The sequence below is a fragment of the Hippoglossus stenolepis genome, chromosome 17 (assembly GCF_022539355.2).
Source record: "Hippoglossus stenolepis isolate QCI-W04-F060 chromosome 17, HSTE1.2, whole genome shotgun sequence".
Taxonomy (NCBI): Eukaryota; Metazoa; Chordata; class Actinopteri; order Pleuronectiformes; family Pleuronectidae; genus Hippoglossus; species Hippoglossus stenolepis.
In genome coordinates this window covers 10,320,741-10,338,269 of record NC_061499.1, presented here as the reverse complement: position 1 = coordinate 10,338,269, position 17,529 = coordinate 10,320,741, and the positions used below count along the sequence as shown (strand labels likewise).

The 17,529-nt window shown below is 43.0% G+C and overlaps 3 protein-coding genes across 3 annotated transcripts; 1 reads left to right on the top strand and 2 right to left on the bottom strand.

The window, feature by feature from the left end:
- The first annotated feature begins 771 nt into the window (after positions 1-771).
- On the top strand, positions 772-7,108 carry adnp2b (ADNP homeobox 2b). Its single transcript, XM_035182056.2, has 4 exons — positions 772-1,075; positions 1,910-2,031; positions 3,117-3,221; positions 3,406-7,108. The coding sequence occupies exons 2-4, from the start codon at positions 1,924-1,926 to the stop codon at positions 6,121-6,123; spliced, it is 2,931 nt and encodes a 976-aa protein (XP_035037947.1). The 5' UTR covers positions 772-1,075; positions 1,910-1,923; the 3' UTR covers positions 6,124-7,108.
- A 599-nt stretch (positions 7,109-7,707) lies between these two features.
- On the bottom strand, positions 7,708-13,347 carry ggcta (gamma-glutamylcyclotransferase a). The gene is made up of 4 exons (XM_035182057.1): positions 13,100-13,347; positions 9,268-9,413; positions 9,030-9,162; positions 7,708-8,327 (listed from the first exon to the last, which is right to left on the bottom strand). The coding sequence occupies exons 1-4, from the start codon at positions 13,316-13,318 to the stop codon at positions 8,193-8,195; spliced, it is 633 nt and encodes a 210-aa protein (XP_035037948.1). The 5' UTR covers positions 13,319-13,347; the 3' UTR covers positions 7,708-8,192.
- Positions 13,348-14,087: 740 nt separating this feature from the next.
- Positions 14,088-16,973, bottom strand: snrpd1 (small nuclear ribonucleoprotein D1 polypeptide). The gene is made up of 4 exons (XM_035182059.2): positions 16,823-16,973; positions 16,165-16,241; positions 14,654-14,845; positions 14,088-14,420 (listed from the first exon to the last, which is right to left on the bottom strand). Exons 1-4 carry the CDS (start codon positions 16,834-16,836, stop codon positions 14,344-14,346), a joined length of 360 nt encoding a protein of 119 aa, XP_035037950.1. The 5' UTR covers positions 16,837-16,973; the 3' UTR covers positions 14,088-14,343.
- Positions 16,974-17,529: the final 556 nt, after the last annotated feature.

Here is a 17,529-nt window from a genome sequence, read left to right as displayed (position 1 = left end):
AACGCCGTACATCGGAAATCGAAAGCGCACCTCGGACGAGCTTTGGATTGGCATACCGTCACACTGACGCTGTATAAACAAAGTGAAGGCTGTGATTCTAACGTGGGGCTCTGGCTTCGCAAAATTTTTACGAAAGTGAACATATCTGCAAGATGTCAAGCGGGAAGGCCGAGTACAAGATTGAGTATTCAAAAAGTTTTGAATTGACTCACAAGTGGGCATAAGTATATCCGCACATACAAATTTTAAACTTAGCATTGCTTTGGCTAAAAATGGCTTTACGGCCATAGCTAGCTCCTCCAAGTTTTTCTGATCAATAATTGAATCAAAAAGTTCTAACTTTTGACGCTATGCTAGCCCAGCTACTTCTAACTGTAATTTCCACTCCCTCTCTGTTCAAAATGGAGGGTCGATGCTATAGGCTAACAAAATGGCATGAGATGACATCATGATCGAGGGACCGCCCATTTAGCTCAGTTACTCGACAGCTCATTGGTTTGCCTTGGTCACATGCCACGTGACATCCAGTAGGGGTCGCAGGAGCCACGCCCCCCCGGCCTAGCCATGTGGTGTAAGGACCAAAAGCCCAATGGACAGGTGACTTATCACATGAAAGGCACAGAGTGGAGGATGAAAGGTATCACCTGGAGACCCCGGGCGAGTGTGCGACGGTGGCGGCGGAGGAATAAAAAAGTTATTCCGTTTTTAGGCAGAGGCGCCTCCCATTGGTCAGTTTGTGCTGTATGCAAATGAGCCCGGCTACGTCAGATCCTGAACTTGTGCGCCATATTTTTTCCTCTCAATAGAGGAAGAAAGGGACAAAAGCGGCGGCGACATTAACGTAGCATCGCAGGTGCTTCGCAAACATCGCGCATTCTCCCGGAGGCGTGCGCGCTTGTGTGTGTGTGACCGGAGGATGCTGCTCGGATGAGTGTGCGCGCGCGGCGGTGGCAGCGGACGCAGCTTGTCGACACACACACACACACACTCTCACGCACACACACGGGCCGGTGGAAGTGGGGATCGGTGGAACCTGTCGGATCCAACGCAGACGTTCACGGGAAATAAGACGAAGGTAAATGTCCGTGCGGGGCCGAGGAGGAGGAGGCGCATCCCGATCACAACCCGCTGCTGTGGTGACCCCGATGTGGGCAACACACGCTGACACACGCACACAGCAGCGTTAGCATCGGTGGTGACTGGGATCCGAACACACACCGTTAACTGGCTGCAAGTTCTCGTCTTGTCTCAGTGAAGTGCGAGTTTTCATGTATTATTCACGCAGAGGCTCGTAGTGGAATCAGCTGTTGCACAACAACTGTTGTGTCGCTGTGATTTGTACACAGGCATGTGTTGTGTTTTTTATTTATACAGGAAAGTGTTGATCCTAATGAGGATGATCTTAATGCTGCAGTTTATTATTTCACTAATTAATGATGGTGACTACAGTACACTGATGATTTGTCTTTTTCAAATCATTTCATTAGCAGCATCTTGGACATTTAACAACGATATTTCTAACTATTATTAGATGAAATCAAATTGATGTTGCCTTCTTGGTTTATACACACACACACTCACATAGATCATGGATTAACTGACCTCAGCTAATGACACTGATTGTGTCTCCCTTCATCTTTTGTTCCCAGTATTTCCATTTCCTGTTTTATTCTAATCCTTTATTTCTAGTCGTCCTTCACCAAGCAGCTGAATCTACAGCAGAGTCACAAACTGTACAATTAAGTTGCCATACTGAAAGAGTGGTTAGTGTCCCGTGACCCCACTGTCACATGCATTTGAATGCGCCTTAAATCTGTACATACATTATTTAGTAAACGTATATTTATCATAGCGTTGTAATAATTGTGTATTAATGCTCTGTCCCATTACAATTTGTGTCTTTTACCAGGCCTGTGAGGTAAAATGTATCAGGTTCCGGTGGGAAACATTGAGAAGATCAGAAAGGCGCGCAAGGCGGTGAAAAACATTCTTTCTGAGATTGGCCTGGAGGATTGTCAAAACCTGCTGAAGGTATGTAGAGTTGTTTTCAGGGTCCAGTTGTTTACAGATGAATAACGGTCGGATGCAGAGTGCGGGTCAGAATCTTAACCATCAGTATAAAAGAAAGTGACGGATGGTCACTTATCAATTAATGATGATTTAAGTTTATAAAATCCGTCATGTTCCATCATTGCATTGATTTCTAACGTCAGCTATTAACCAATCAATTCTAATCCAAATGCAGCATCAACCACCTTACAGTTTCAAAATAATTTTCAGTTTATAGTTAATTTCTTAGGGTATTTTGAGTTTGATTGTTTAATTACAACCACCAATCAGATTTAAATTTGATACATTAAAAGAAAGATGCTCACAGGTTTTTCTATTGGGTTGTTATGGCAACAGGAGGGGGGAGCTGGGGGATATGACATCATGTCTACTGGCAGATTTTCCGTAGTATTCGTCTAATGTGGAGAATGTCACAAATCCATGAGCAGGACTAATCAATGGAGAGGTTGTGTTAATGTTGAAACTCGTCAGATATGTTCATGTATTTTGATATTCCCGCATATTTTTATTAGACATATGATTTACTAAGATAAATTACGTCCTGAAGAAATTAAGTGAAATTTTTGCAAAAGATTAGAGACATGATCACCTGCTTGTTGAGATTAACCAATCATTCATCATTATATGGTATAAATATATGACCCATGATGACATCATTGTAATCTTGCATTACTACAATAAAAGGAGTCGTCAGGAGGTGACATATCTCCATGGAAACCACAAAGCCGGGGGTAGGGGTAGTGGCCAACTCCTGGTGGGGGTGGGGGGTTTGGATGGATGTAATTAGGTCAAAGGGCAAATAGGAACATTTACCATTCAAAAGTGGGAGCCATTTTAAAAGTGACACCACTTCTGGTTTCCTGATTTTTGGAAGTTAACAGTTAATTTGACCCGATTGGGGTATATACAGCAGGCTATGCTATATGCATCCCCCCTCTGTTGCTTTTAATTTCCTTATTAACCATTTTGAATGTTGGTTTTTCGCATGCTTTACATTGTACTGTTTCTTACGCTGAAACATTGTTTGTGTGTTGTTTACTGGGCAGGATCTTGATGAAAACCCTGAGACAAACCAAGATGAAGAGGAGGTCTTCCAGGGAACGAAGTGGATTGATTTGGCAGAGGGATACAGTACGAGGCTACAGAAAAAGGTGATTGTGACACACATTAACAAAATATCACTCATAATGGATTATTTGCTTATCTGTTAAATAATGAATACCTCATGTTAGTGGAGTATTTATTCCATATTGTTAAAGATATGTAAGTTGCTGAGAATGTTATAATTTGAACTTGATTCACTGAGATATTGACTGACTTTTTCTTTCTGCTCAGTGGCCTTATCGGTCCCGTTCTCTGTGCTGTAACCTCTGCAAGTACTCGTCACAAAACATCTACAACTTCAGGAGTCACGTGTCCCGCTGCCATGGATACGTCCAGTCCTTCTGCGCGCTGGCACCCTGCTCCCAGTGCCTCTTCATCAGCCACCCCAAGGTCGTCAAGAGGCACATGCTGTTCTTCCACGCCAAACTCGGCACCCACATACAACCCGCAAGGGACCCGTCTTTACCCACCCACCGCGGAAACGAGAGGTATCAGTGTCGAAGGTGTGGATTTCCGAACTCTTCGATCTTTGCAATGAAGAAGCACATTATTCTCAAGCACTTGGACAATTTGGCAGAACAGTATATAGGTTACAGATTAAATATTCAAGGAAATACGTCTGTAAAGATCTACTGCTGCAAAGTGTGTAAGATGAACACGGGGAATCTAGACCAAATGTTGCATCACATGCTGGTCGAGCCATCGCATTATTCGGTCAGCACACAAGTTCAGAGCCTGATTTACGAGAACAAGAACTACACCATCAAACCGACACCCAATGGAAATGGTCTGTTTCTTACATTCCCAAATATCTCTCCCAAAATACAGCAAGCTCAAATATTCAACAGTAAGTCCTTGGTTTTACCAGCTAATGGCCAACCTGCTGGGACTTTGGTGACATTACAGCAACTACAAGGAACTACAAACACTGCAACTCTTTTCTGTGCCCCTGGAACCAACCAAGCTTTTCTGCCCCCTCAAGCGTCGGCACTGGTGCAGCTAGCTAGTGCCGAGGCTAAAGGTCTTCTTCATCCTGGTGCCACGATATCGCTTCGAGGTACTTTACCCCACGGACAGTCCATGCTCCAGCTGCCCACAATGTCTACCGTGTCTCTGAAACAGGGACCGATGGTTCTAGCTCAGGCTTCTGCTCAACCACATCAGACTCACCAAGCACAGCAGCTCCTGGTTCCGTCAGGAATGCAGGCCCACATGGCAGCTGGAGCTGTACCCAAGCCTGCTGTGGTTGCACAAAATGCATCAACAAACCAAATCAACCTACAAGGCACCATGCTGACTTCACAGTCCCTGCTGAATCACCTGATTCCGACCGGCAACAGGGTGAACGGCATGCCCACGTACACGTTTGCTCCACTGCAGGGAGCGATGCCCGTCTCGCAGAGCACAAGTACCCCTCTCAAGGCCGTAGAGCAAACAAGTAACTCCGTACCACAAACTAAGAAATGGATTACCTGTCCCCTCTGTAATGAACTCTTTCCTTCCAACGTGTTTGACATTCACACAGAAGTCGCCCATCAGGCAAAATCCCCAACGTCCAAGTCAGAAAGTTTAGCAGCACGAGCAACATTCCTCAAGAAAATGCCAGACAAAACTGTCAAATGTCTAACATGCAAAATTCTTCTCTCAGAGAAGAGCGTCTTCCAACACTTGCTGCATGGCCTGCATTGTTTGTACTGCTCAGCCTTGTTCTACTCAATCAAACAACTTGCCGAGCATGTGAAGCAGCACAATCCCGCAAGCAAAGCATACTGTGATTTCCTAAGGGAGAAGTTCAGGGTCTACTCAAAAGGTGTCGGAGGAATCCTATTCCCTTACTTTGACGTCCACACCACTGCACCGAAAGAGATCCTCGGAGACACAGAGGTCAACCTTGCCCTGGTCACAAGTACGCTCGACCTGATCTTCTTTAAGTTGCAGCCGAGCAGCCAGTCAGAACTCTGCTCAGCTCCTGTGAAAATCAACAGCATGTACTGTCCCTTCTGTGATGAAAAGTTCCCGAATGAATCCAAACACCTGCAGCATCTGAAACAGAAACACTTTGTTGCTCCTACTATCCATGCCATCCTCAAGACGGAGGCTTTCAAGTGCATATACTGCAACGGAGTGTACACGGGGAAGGTCACCCAGCAGGCGGTGATGCTCCACATTCAGCGATGCCGGTGTTCACCAAAACAACCACAGCCACCCAAACCTACAGCACCGCCGCCGCCGCAGCAGCCTCCAAAACCAGCTCAGCAGATCCTTCAGCCGTCCGGGCTCTACTTTGTCCAAATGCCACAAGGGCTGACTATGAAACAGACTCCAGCAACCATAACTCCAACTCGTGCGATTCGACCTGCACCTGTGGAAACCGCAGAGGAGCAGCAGTCAAAGAAGCGGCTGGAGGCTGCGCTGAAGCAGGCCATGGAGGACAACAAACGAGAAAGAGAGGTCAAGGCGGCCATGCGCAAGAAGCGGGAGCAGGAAAAGCTGTTGCCTCCGAAGCCCTCCGAGCCCGAGGTCCAGAGCGACCCCACGGTGAAGCTGGTTTTGGAGCCGACCCCGGTCGATCGCCGCGGTGACGAGCGCAGAGACTTCATATCTAAATACTTCAACCTGAACCCTTACACCACCCGAGCGGAGACGGACGAGCTGTGCAGGAGGCTTTCTCTCACCAAGCCGGAGTTGGCGGCCCTCTTCAGCAAGAAGCGCAGCAAGTGCATGAGAAGCCTCAAGAGGAACACCACCGCCATTCTCATGGGCTTCAACATGACTGAAGTGAGGAAACTCAAGCACAACCTGCTCTTCCCACAGCTGCGGCCCACCGAACCCACAGAGCAGCCGCACAATGATAAAACGGCGCCGAAGGCGAACAGTGAGGACGCACCGGAACCGATGGATGTGAGCGGAAAGGAGAAAGTTGCAGGGGAGGTGGAGCCGGTGGAATGAGTTCAGAAAAGGACTCAGAAGCCGACCCCTCTGATTGAACTCTGGTACTTTACCGATGGCCTTTTGTGTTGACAGTCACTGGAAGAGTTGATCCTGGTGCGGCTACAGTGTATTTCCTAACGTACACCTGAGCAGTTTCTCCAAGTAGCCGTCATTAATAGTGTTTCATTTGACTTTAGAATGTTGTCAGTGGCCCATAACATTATTTCCACATAAACAGTCATGTCGTGATACTCCCTGATATATAATATATACAAGCATATTGAAGATACAGTTTTATTATGGTGCAGATCGCTGAGCTGCAATATCGCATTCAATCTACTGACTTCGACATAATCACTGACTTGTGCCTGGTAGCTGCTTTTTTCACCCTTTATTTAAACCCCTTTGTATAAAAAGTGTGATTTCAGTTCTTATCTTCTAATATTAAAACTTAAGTGCACACCTCCAAGTAGAGTTCAGTTATTTGGCTTTTTCTTTTGTCCTTTTTTGTAACATATTGGACCTATTTCATTCATGTGCACGGCTTTATTGTTTTTGTTTCTTCACGCAGTTTCCCTCTTTGTATTGACACAGTTTAAGGGGGAAATGTGTTTTGCTCACCAGCTCCCACAAACTGTTAAGGTGGACGTTCTTGCTCGATTCCCAGAACACTTGGTTATTACTATTATTAATCTCAATTGAATCATGTCGCTTGCATGAACTTTTCTTTTTTTTTTTCTTTACTGTCGGGTGAAATTACGATTTGTGCCATTGTGAAGAAGTCCACAAATTTGCATAGATTATACTGTAGATTCAACAGAACATAAATGTTATCGAGTGTGGATTCTTTCACTGTCAAATCTTCTGTTCTCCTGGTTGTTTTTTTTTTAACTTGTATTTTCAATAATTTTCGAGGTTCAAAAGTGTAGGGAGAGGTCAACATTCTCATACTGTCCAAGACCACTGTGTTGTAAAAAAATAAAGTGGCTTCTTTTTACATGAATCATTCATTACTTTGGTTTTCTATTTGTAATTAAATATATATATGTTTTTACTCAGGCTGTGTTAAAGCCCTCAAATGTATCTTTAACATGAAGCTGACTGAAAAATTTTTTAAGACTTCAGGCCACTCTTAATGCATTTATCGGCAGGAACAAAACCATACGACAAAGTACTAGGGGCAACTTGAAGAGGGGAAATCTGAGTTTAAAGTCATATATGAGTAAATTAATATTTCATGGTTAATATTGTAATTTTACAAGAATAAAGTTGTAAGTTCAGGATACGTGTCATTTTAGAGGGGACATATCAGAAGATCAGTTAATAATAATCTCCACATTCCTCATTTTAAGTTAAACTGTATTATAGGTTTCACAAGTAACAAAATACTTAATCTATTGGCTCATCAGCAGCACATTATCATACATTTCAGGACTTTGAAAGATGAATTAAAATTTTTTTATTGTAATATTACGCCTTAATTATTAAAATGACTTTTTTTTGGTAATATTACTTTATTATTAACATGGTTTTATTCTCTTTTTTCAATATGACCATAATACAGAACAGAAAGTAAAAATAAAGGCTGGCAACAGTGAGGTGTTAAAGTTATTAGTGTGTTTAATATTCCCCTGAGAAACACTTATACTACTTATACTACATACAGTTTCATTCAGTTCAATCACCCATTATCTCAGCTCTAAAATTAAAAATACATGCGTCACCATAAGTCTCAGAAGGATAAAATATTAGGTGTGTGTTGGGTCCAGCCAAATGTGTCATTATTAGCAGCATGTATTATTATCATCTGACCCCAGTGCTACAGTTGGTCTTGACCTAAAATAGTAGTTTGACTAAAAAAATCTAAAATCAAGGTCCACTTACTAGCTTTTTCCACATTCTTATAGCCTTCATCATCACTTTTACATTTTACATCATTATTATTTCATTTGAGTCTTACATATGTCATGATGAAGAACAATAAGATCTGGTTGAAAGCCCCAGAAACTGCTGTGAAGTGAACCTCGAGACCACAAGGTCCCGTCATTAGCTCTTCTTTTTTTCCCCCCAAGTTCAAGAGTAAACTTTTAAAACGTTTCTTCCACAGCTGTTCTGATTTCATCGAGGACCGAGGGGCCACTGTAGTTGTTGGTTTGAATCCACTCCAGGCTCTTCCTGTACTCCTCTGGGAGGCCGTTCTGCTTTGCACCCAGACACACCACCTAATCATGAAACACAGCGAGAGGGACGTTTGGTAAATAAAATGATTAAAAAGATCGAACTGGTTAGCAAAGCTGTTTTCAGACATGAACTTTGGAAATGTCTGGAAAATAGGGTGCGGGCAACTTCCAGTTTGTCTTTCACACATGAAGAACGCAGCAGGAGATTGTCACTGTCAGATGCGTTCACAACAGCAGGAAAGTGTCCAGAAAATTCAGGCGAGGGGGGGGGGGGGCACCTGGGTCGAGCAGCAGGAGGGAGGACATGAGGCATAAAGTCCGCTCCAGAAATCACATGTTTTTTATTTGAAGCACATCTGCCCCTATCACTAACAGCTTTCAGATCTGTTGTATTTCCAAGTTGACATCTTTGTCTGGTTCTTCCCTCTTTCTCATCCTGAGATATTCAGTTCAGCTTTGCGTCCGTCACGTGTTAAAAACATTATCGACACGCCCACTCACAACATTTTCCTGCTCTATTCTCACATTTTTCCGACATTATACTAGAGCACTGGCACCAAACGTTCCGGGAAATGTCCAGAGCAGCTGATTCGGAGATTCGGCTTTTTTACATACTGACCTTTGGAATAATTTCTGGATAAAAGTCTGGACGTCAGTGCAGGTCTGAAAGCAGCTCGGGCCATTTGTAACATGTCATCACGTACAGGTACGGTGTTTCTTAACCTGTGTTTTGTGGCCACAAACCTCTTTATACTGAGGAGAGGGGGGGCAGGCGTGGAAATTGTTCATCTGGTACGTCCTGCAGAATATCTGCCCTCTGTCTGTCTCCACGGTAACGCTGAGTGGCGAGTACATCCCCTCACTCACTCCTTCCTGGCTGAGGTCACAGAAAAAAGAAACATGCAGACACTTATAATGACAAATATCAGCCATCGGACTGATGTAGCAGCTGTGTTTTGATGTGTGTGTGTGTGTGTCTCACTTGTCGAGACTCCTGAGGTTTTCATCGCTCAAAGCCCAGATCACCCCCCACACTTCAGCGCCTGGACAGAACTCGATGGTGGCCACTCCGCCGTGCCAATTGTTGTCCACGTGTTCCTCCCACAGGCCAAAGCTCAACTTGTAGTCCTGTACACACACACACACACACACACACACACTTGCATTCATTTCCTGGAGACTTTCTATAACCATAACCACTACCCGCCTAAATCCTAACCTTTGTCCCAATTGGGGAGAGTGTTTATCTCCAAATGGACAAGCTGCCCTCAACTGGTCTTTACTCTGACAAAGGTGGCCTGTGACAGAGACACAGACACACACAAGGGGGACAAAAGGCTGTGATGTCTGCATTTCAAACATAATGCCTTTTATTCCACTGTACATGTAAAGAGCTGCTATGTTTGTGTTTTCAGCCGAGTCCCAGCAGGACTGTTCTGCTGTTGGTCCCAGACCCTGTTGTTGCAGCCGGTTTAATGGGGGGTCACTCAAAAGTCTCATCATTTAAAAGGACCAATATTAGACAATAATAATATCAACTTTATAAATAAATGAGAGGCACTGTTTATTCTTCTATTATTATTATTCTGTTTGTTAATTTATTTGACAGGGTGAATTCTCATCAATCAACAGACAAAATACTGCAATACAGCAAGCCGATTGGTCAGTGCAGGGCGGAGTGGGGGGGGCTGGCGTGTACGGTTTAACCATGTCCTGGATTGGACTGGGCCCGATCCCTTCGCAGCGTGGTACACAAGTACTGGTGTCCTGAAGCGGATGCACGCAGCCACAGCCACTGGTCACCAGTGAAGGGAGCGGAGGAGCGGAGTGGTGTGAGATAACTTCGGTATGTTGAAAACCAGTCGAGCTGCTGCATTCCGGATGAGCTGCAGAGGGGGGATAGCACCAGCAGGCAGACCAGCCAGGAGGGAGTTGTAGTAGTCTAGGTGTGAGATGACAAGAGCCTGGACTAGAAGCTGTGCTTGGCTGTAAGGTAGATTTGACTGTGCTCTTCCCTGGAATCATTTTTCCTATGGTCTAAATCACGTAAGGTCCAGAGATCTCATTTGACCCCCCAAGAGTCTACGCTCCCTGCTCGTGCTTCCTGATTCGTTAACTACTCGACCACGTGTTCGTAAAATCTGTCTCCTTACTTTTAATCTAGCATTTTTTTATACACTACCGTTCAAAAGTTTGGGGTCACCCAGACAATTTCGTGTTTTCCATGAAAACTCACACTTTGATTTATCAAATGAGTTGCAAAATTAATAGAAAATATAGTCAAGACATTGACAAGGTTAGAAATAATGATTTTTATTTGAAATATTAATTTTGTTCTTCAAACTTTGCTTTCGTCAAAGAATGCTCCATTTGCAGCAATTACAGCATTGCAGACCTTTGGCATTCTAGCTGTTAATTTGTTGAGGTAATCTGTAGAAATTTCACCCCACGCTTCCTGAAGCACCTCCCACAAGTTGGATTGGCTTGATGGGCACTTCTTGCGTACCATACAGTCAAGCTGCTCCCACAACAGCTCAATGGGGTTGAGATCTGGTGACTGCGCTGGCCACTCCATTACAGACAGCATACCAGCTGCCTGCTTCTTCCCTAAATAGTTCTTGCATAATTTGGAGGTGTGCTTTGGGTCATTGTCCTGTTGTAGGAGGAAATTGGCTCCAATCAAGCGCTGTCCACAGGGTATGGCATGGCGTTGCAAAATGGAGTGATAGCCTTCCTTATTTAAAATCCCTTTTACCTTGTACAAATCTCCCACTTTACCAGCACCAAAGCAGCCCCAGACCATCACATTACCTCCACCATGCTTGACAGATGGCGTCAGGCACTCTTCCAGCATCTTTTCACCTGTTCTGCGTCTCACAAATGTTCTTCTGTGTGATCCAAACACCTCAAACTTTGATTCGTCTGTCCATAACAGTTTTTTCCAATCTTCCTCTGTCCAATGTCTGTGTTGTTTTGCCCATATCAATCTTTTCTTTTCATTGGCCAGTCTCAGATATGGCTTTTTCTTTGCCACTCTGCCTAGAAGGCCAGCATCCCGGAGTCGCCTCTTCACTGTAGACGTTGACACTGGCGTTTTGCGGGTACCATTTAAAGAAGCTGCCAGTTGAGGACCTGTGAGGCGTCTATTTCTCAAACTAGAGACTCTAATATACTTGTCTTCTTGCTGAGTTGTGCACCAGGGCCTCCCACTTCTCTTTCTACTCTGGTTAGAGCCCGTTTGTGCTGTTCTCTGAAGGGAGTAGTACACACCGTTGTAGGAAATTTTCAGTTTCTTCGCAATTTCTCGCATTGGAATAGCCTTCATTTCTAAGAACAAGAATAGACTGGCGAGTTTCACATGAAAGTTCTCTTTTTCTGGCCATTTTGAGAGTATAATCGAACCCACAAATGTGATGCTCCAGATACTCAACTAGCTCAAAGGAAGGCCAGTTTTATAGCTTCTCTCACCAGCAAAACAGTTTTCAGCTGTGCTAACATAATTGCACAAGGGTTTTCAAGGGTTTTCTAATCATCCATTAGTCTTCTAAGGCGATTAGCAAACACAATGTACCATTAGAACACTGGAGTGATAGTTGCTGGAAATGGGCCTCTATACACCTATGTAGATATTTCATTAAAAACCAGACGTTTCCACCTAGAATAGTCATTTACCACATTAACAATGTATAGAGTGTATTTCTGATGAATTTAATGTTATCTTCATTGAAAAAAACAGTGCTTTTCTTTGAAAAATAAGGAAATTTCTAAGTGACCCCAAACTTTTGAACGGTAGTGTATATATTTTGGTACTAGTGCTCGTCTCTTTCCTGATCTCCCCTGGTCTTCAGACCGCAGTGGAAACTGCAGGCACCCTTTTAGTTCCAAGAAAAAGGTTCATGCAGTGAAAGTTCCAGGCTACTGTTACTTTCACTGAAATGACTGACAAGCTGAAAAGAGAGAAGGAATTGGGGGAGATGATGATTACGACCACTGGACAGGAAGGAATGATCTGACCAGCTACCAAGCAGACCAATCACAGTTGTGGTGCAGGCTACATGGCTAAAACGTATCTATGCCAACACAACAGAAAAAACGGTTTTTTCCCCGGTTCTATGTAACCCATCTAATAGTATCTGACTGGATAACAAAACACACAGCCAACAATGCTGTAATAACAATGATGTAATAACGGACATAGTGCGCGTGCACGTGGTAGCCCATGCAGTGTGTTATGTGATTGCCAATGCTGAATTCAAGTCCCGTCGGTTAAACGGCTGCTGTTCTGGCGACCAGAGAATGTCATAGAACAACAATGTGACATAAAAACTAAAACACCAGTTTCAATGTCTAGGATATGACACAGACATGACAAATATATAATTATATTTTTGACTATTTTAGCAATTACATGTTATTACAGAAAGTTACATAATAGTCACAGCAGAACTCGAACTACAGCCCTGAACCTGGCTAACTATTTACAAACTATATGTATTATTAATGACTATGGACAATCTCGGTGCAGACAGATGACAGCAGCAGACCGTAATACAGTGGAAATGCGCGTGCACGTGGTAGCCCATGGTTATGCAGTGTGTTATGCAATTGTCAATGCTGCGTTCACGTCCCGTCGGTTAAACGGGTGCTGTTCTGGCGACCAGAGAATGTCAATTATTAATGTTAATTTTTCCAACATGAACGGTTGATTTGATTTGTGCCCTATTTGTCAGGGTTGGCGGTAGAAGACAAAAACACAATAGGAGCTCGTCGCTCCTGGAGTAAAAGGCGATTTGAACAAAGCAGCGCTCGGTTACCTTGAGTCTGGCGGTGGAGCAGAACATGGCAGAGGGATTCGACAGTTGCAGCCGCTGCCTCAACAAGTTGCTCCCGAAGGCGAAATACATGAATTGACCGAGAGCCGCCATGTCGGTGTGTTTTCTCCTCAGCTGGGTGACAGACAGGATGTGTGGAGGACCGTCAGTGGACACAGGTCTGTCTGTTCTGATCTGTTGTGACCAGAGTAGCCGGCTCATCTACATAGGACTACAACTCCCAGCAGCCACACGCCCACACCGTTCACAGGATAGTCACTGCCGCCTGTAGGTGGCGCTTTAACACTAAGGCTACAATTACATAAAATTAAAATACTATTAATATTCAATTATACAAGTTATTATTCCATCATTTGTCTTTTGTTCCCTATAAAACTTTAGTCAAATTCTAAATATTTACTTACAATATATAAATATGTACATTACACTGTATGGATATATCATTTTATATATGTAGTTTGCATTTTTATAATTTTGTTTTGATCTTGTAATTTAAAGCAGTCAGAGCCATTTAGTTGAATGAATGTTTTCTAAAGCTCACTGTGGTTAAAGCTCACATAATAACTGCATGAATAAGACGCAAGTTCAGATGTGGAACAGGTTTTGAATTTCTGTTCATTTAGAACTTTTGAAAACCATAAGGGGAGAAATTTAGAACCTTTGTCCTTCAGATTAAATGTTTAGACTCCTTACAACCCAGTGAAAATCCTTATTACCAAATATTTTAAATACAAACAGTGAATAAACCCATCTACATTTTCTACGGTCATAGGTTTCTGATAAGTATGACCATATAGACATTTAAGCATGCACATATTACGTTTTTGGATTCACCCATCGTTGTGACCACCATGAATGATGGTAAAAATGTACAGTAACTCGTGATGAGTTCATTTTTACCATCATTACACAGCTATTATTTATCCCTTTGGCATTTTCCCAGTTTTTGTAGCATTACTCATGGAAAACATTTCTATTCAAAGACACTTTATTAAATGTAATGAAAATGATTAGAAAACAAAAGTATCTGACTGGATAACAAAACACCCAGTCAACAATGCTGTAATAACGCCCAAAGTCCAGTTGATCCTCTTCATATGAAGCACTTTTAATATACAAAAAGGAAAAATAAAGAAAAGACACTGAAATTCAAAAAAGGTTTCCTCTGAGAAAAAAGATCCTGTACAAACAGCTGGGAGGTGAGAAGCAACTGTACAGCCTGGTGCTCATCTCCTTGGACCGCCTCGGCCTCGTCCCCTTCCTCTGCCGCGGCCTCGTCCTCTGCCTCGTCCACGGCCAGCCACTAAAAGACAAGCCAGTAACAGTCAGCACACCTATCAAACTTTCTCCAGCATATCAAATAAAATATAGATGTGGACCAGTCAACGTTTAGACCACAACAACGAAAAACTAGATACCAGGGCCAATGATTCTCTAAACTAACAAACACAAAGCGTTTCACTAAATACAAAGACACCAGTGATGGTGTGTTCTTCTCATGTTTTTGTTGGCCTGTGTCGTTTCTGCCACACTCACCGGCTTCCCTCTTCTTGGACTTGACCTTTGGCTCGATGTCGACCAGCAAGGTGTCCAGTGGAAGACTGTCAGGCAGGATGAAGTAGCGAATGTTGTTGCCACGGATACTAAGAGACTCGAGCTGAGTGGGCTCCCTGTTTTTCAGAGTCATTTTCACAGCCTTCAGGTGAGTGTTCATGCTAACGTCGACACCTGAATGAGAAATAGAAGAGGGTCAAACGTGAAGATGAACAAACATGTGACATGTTATTTGCATTCACACAAATCCTTTGATCATAAAGTAGCTGTACAATGACGAGTAATAAAATTACTACCGTCTACTACTCCAGTTGACTGGAGACATGAACGGGGAGCCAAATCAATCAAAGAATCTTAAAAACAAAAAGTTTAAAACACCAGATTGTGGTTGTATGACACATATCCCGCCTCTTCCCAAAATGCCATCATCTGCTTTACAACAGCCAAACCAGGAAACACATCAAGCCAATCGTGTTATTGCACTAATGCAAACACACAGTTGAGCTTCATGAGAAAAACAAAACAAGCAAGTAAAAGCAAACTAGTCAAACTTGATCAACTCTAGTTATGTGCTCTATGTGCTTCAGCTGTTAAAGATAACATGAAACATTACAAATGCAGAATATGAATGTAAGCTGGAAACAAGGGTTTTAAACTGTATTTTGGGACAGGGTCAAACTTTTTTAAATGTTTTTTTTTTATTAGATCCGGATAGTGATTTCACATTGCATAGACTCATTATCTGAGTATATAGTATATTCATATCTTTATGTCCCACTGACTATTGAACATTCAGTTAGATATGAGCCAGGTTCTCTCAGGGAGTGGATAGCAGGTTTGGGCGATGGGAAAAAACCGTATCACGATAATTGTTTTCATATCAGTCGATATCAATATATATATCGCGATATACATCAAATCAGCTTTATAAAAACCTGCTGAATTCATATTTATCTTCTCTGCGTTCAAATTTGACTTGAAACGAGGACATTTACATGACGCTTTCAGCCTAAGTGTCCACTGTGATCCAAACACGAACGCAGCTCCTCAGGAGGATATCAGAGGACATTTAGGTTAAAACATGGTGTAAATGACCTCGTTTCGAGTCGAATTTGAGTGTCGGGGCTTACAGACACTTAGACACCACAGGAGCAGTATAGAGGCATTTTGTGTTTTTTAATCAATTGTATTGGATTTGGCTGCAACGATGTTTACCCCTGAAACACCAAAAGTGTTTTGTGGACTCAAACACTCCACCCCCCCCTCCATTGGCATAGTCGTGAGTTGATAATGAGAATTGTCATTTTGGGGTGAACTTCCATTTAAATCTAATCACAACATGAGCATTACAACTACGTCAGCAGGATAATTGTTTGCATGCTTAACATTAAGCTATTGCATATTAATATCATAAAAAAAAGATCACGCCCCAACTCTGCAAATAAACTTTGCAAAGACCATCACATCTTCGTGCTGCAGAAAGCTCCTCTCACCTGTGATGGTGCCGTGGACCTGGGTTCCATTCTTCAGTTCGATAGTGACTGTCTCATGGCTGAGTTTCATCAAAAACCTGCGGGAGGAATCATCGAGTGAGAACACAACACAGTTCTCAACTCCATGGAGTGTAACCTGAGGGCAGCTAGTGTTAGCCGTTAGCCGTGGAGCTAACAGCACCAAAACAATGGCGCACACAGGCGAAGCGGGGCCTACATTTAATATAAACAAAGAGCTACAACTTCTTTAAGAAGTCACATTAATAAATAACAACAAGCTCATTAAAGTTTAAGTTAAGTTTAAAGCCAACAGGAGACGCGGCCTACAAGTGATTTAACGCTTCGTGTCGATGCTAATTTAAGCTAGTTAGCAGACATAACTGCTGAGATAAGATAGTGGCTCGATATTTAATAAAAGCACAATGCATGTGTGAGTCTGTGTGTGTCTGCATGCGTGTAACTATGCGTTTGTATTAGTGGGTTTGATTTGGAGCCTGGAGCTCAGCGGGGAGCGGCGGAGAGGAGCCCGGGACCAGCCTCCATTCATTCCGCTTCCCGCCTCACTCCAAACATCCGCATCCATCCCGCGGCGTCTCGGCACTTTTCTCCATTTTTAACCCCGGAGCTGCACAGACGGAATCTCCCCATGTCCACGTACCTGACGAGTTTCATGATGGCGACGGACTGAGACAACGAATCCTCCACCGATGAGAAAAAAAATTACAGCTCAGTTTTTACACTCGGGCCGCTGTCGTATTGTTCACGTTTCCGTCGCGGGGATGTGACGTAAATACCGCGACACGAGGAAGAGGAGGCGTAACGTCAGATCGGTCGGACCACACCGCCGCCTACTGGTGGAGTCAGGAAGTTTCACCACCACTTTCTTCACAACTACTATTATACTGTATTCATAACTATATTTTTCCTGTTTCAATAATTAAAGACCCTGTAGCTCTGCAGAAATATTATGAAAACACACATGATCAAACTTTGTATAAGGGCTCACCTGAATCAGTTTGTACCTGCTGGGATGTTAATATTTCATAGAATGTTATTCAGTAACATGTCGTTACAATAAAATCACTCAAGTTAGAAATTTTTCCACTGCAGTGTTTGTTTTAAAAGGACAGATGTTAGCAAAAGACACATTTTTGGGGGTTTGTTATTTATTAATAAAATTAAGACCTGTTTGGAATTGATTGGCATAGTACCATTGTTAGATGGAATGTCCAACAGCTGGGACGTGAATTAATTCTTTATAGATAGAATTTTCTGTTAATTGACAGTATTGACAGTCAACGGTTCACTATTTAAATAATGATCATGTTGTCTCTGACCAACAGTGAGTTTTTCTCCTGAAATTAC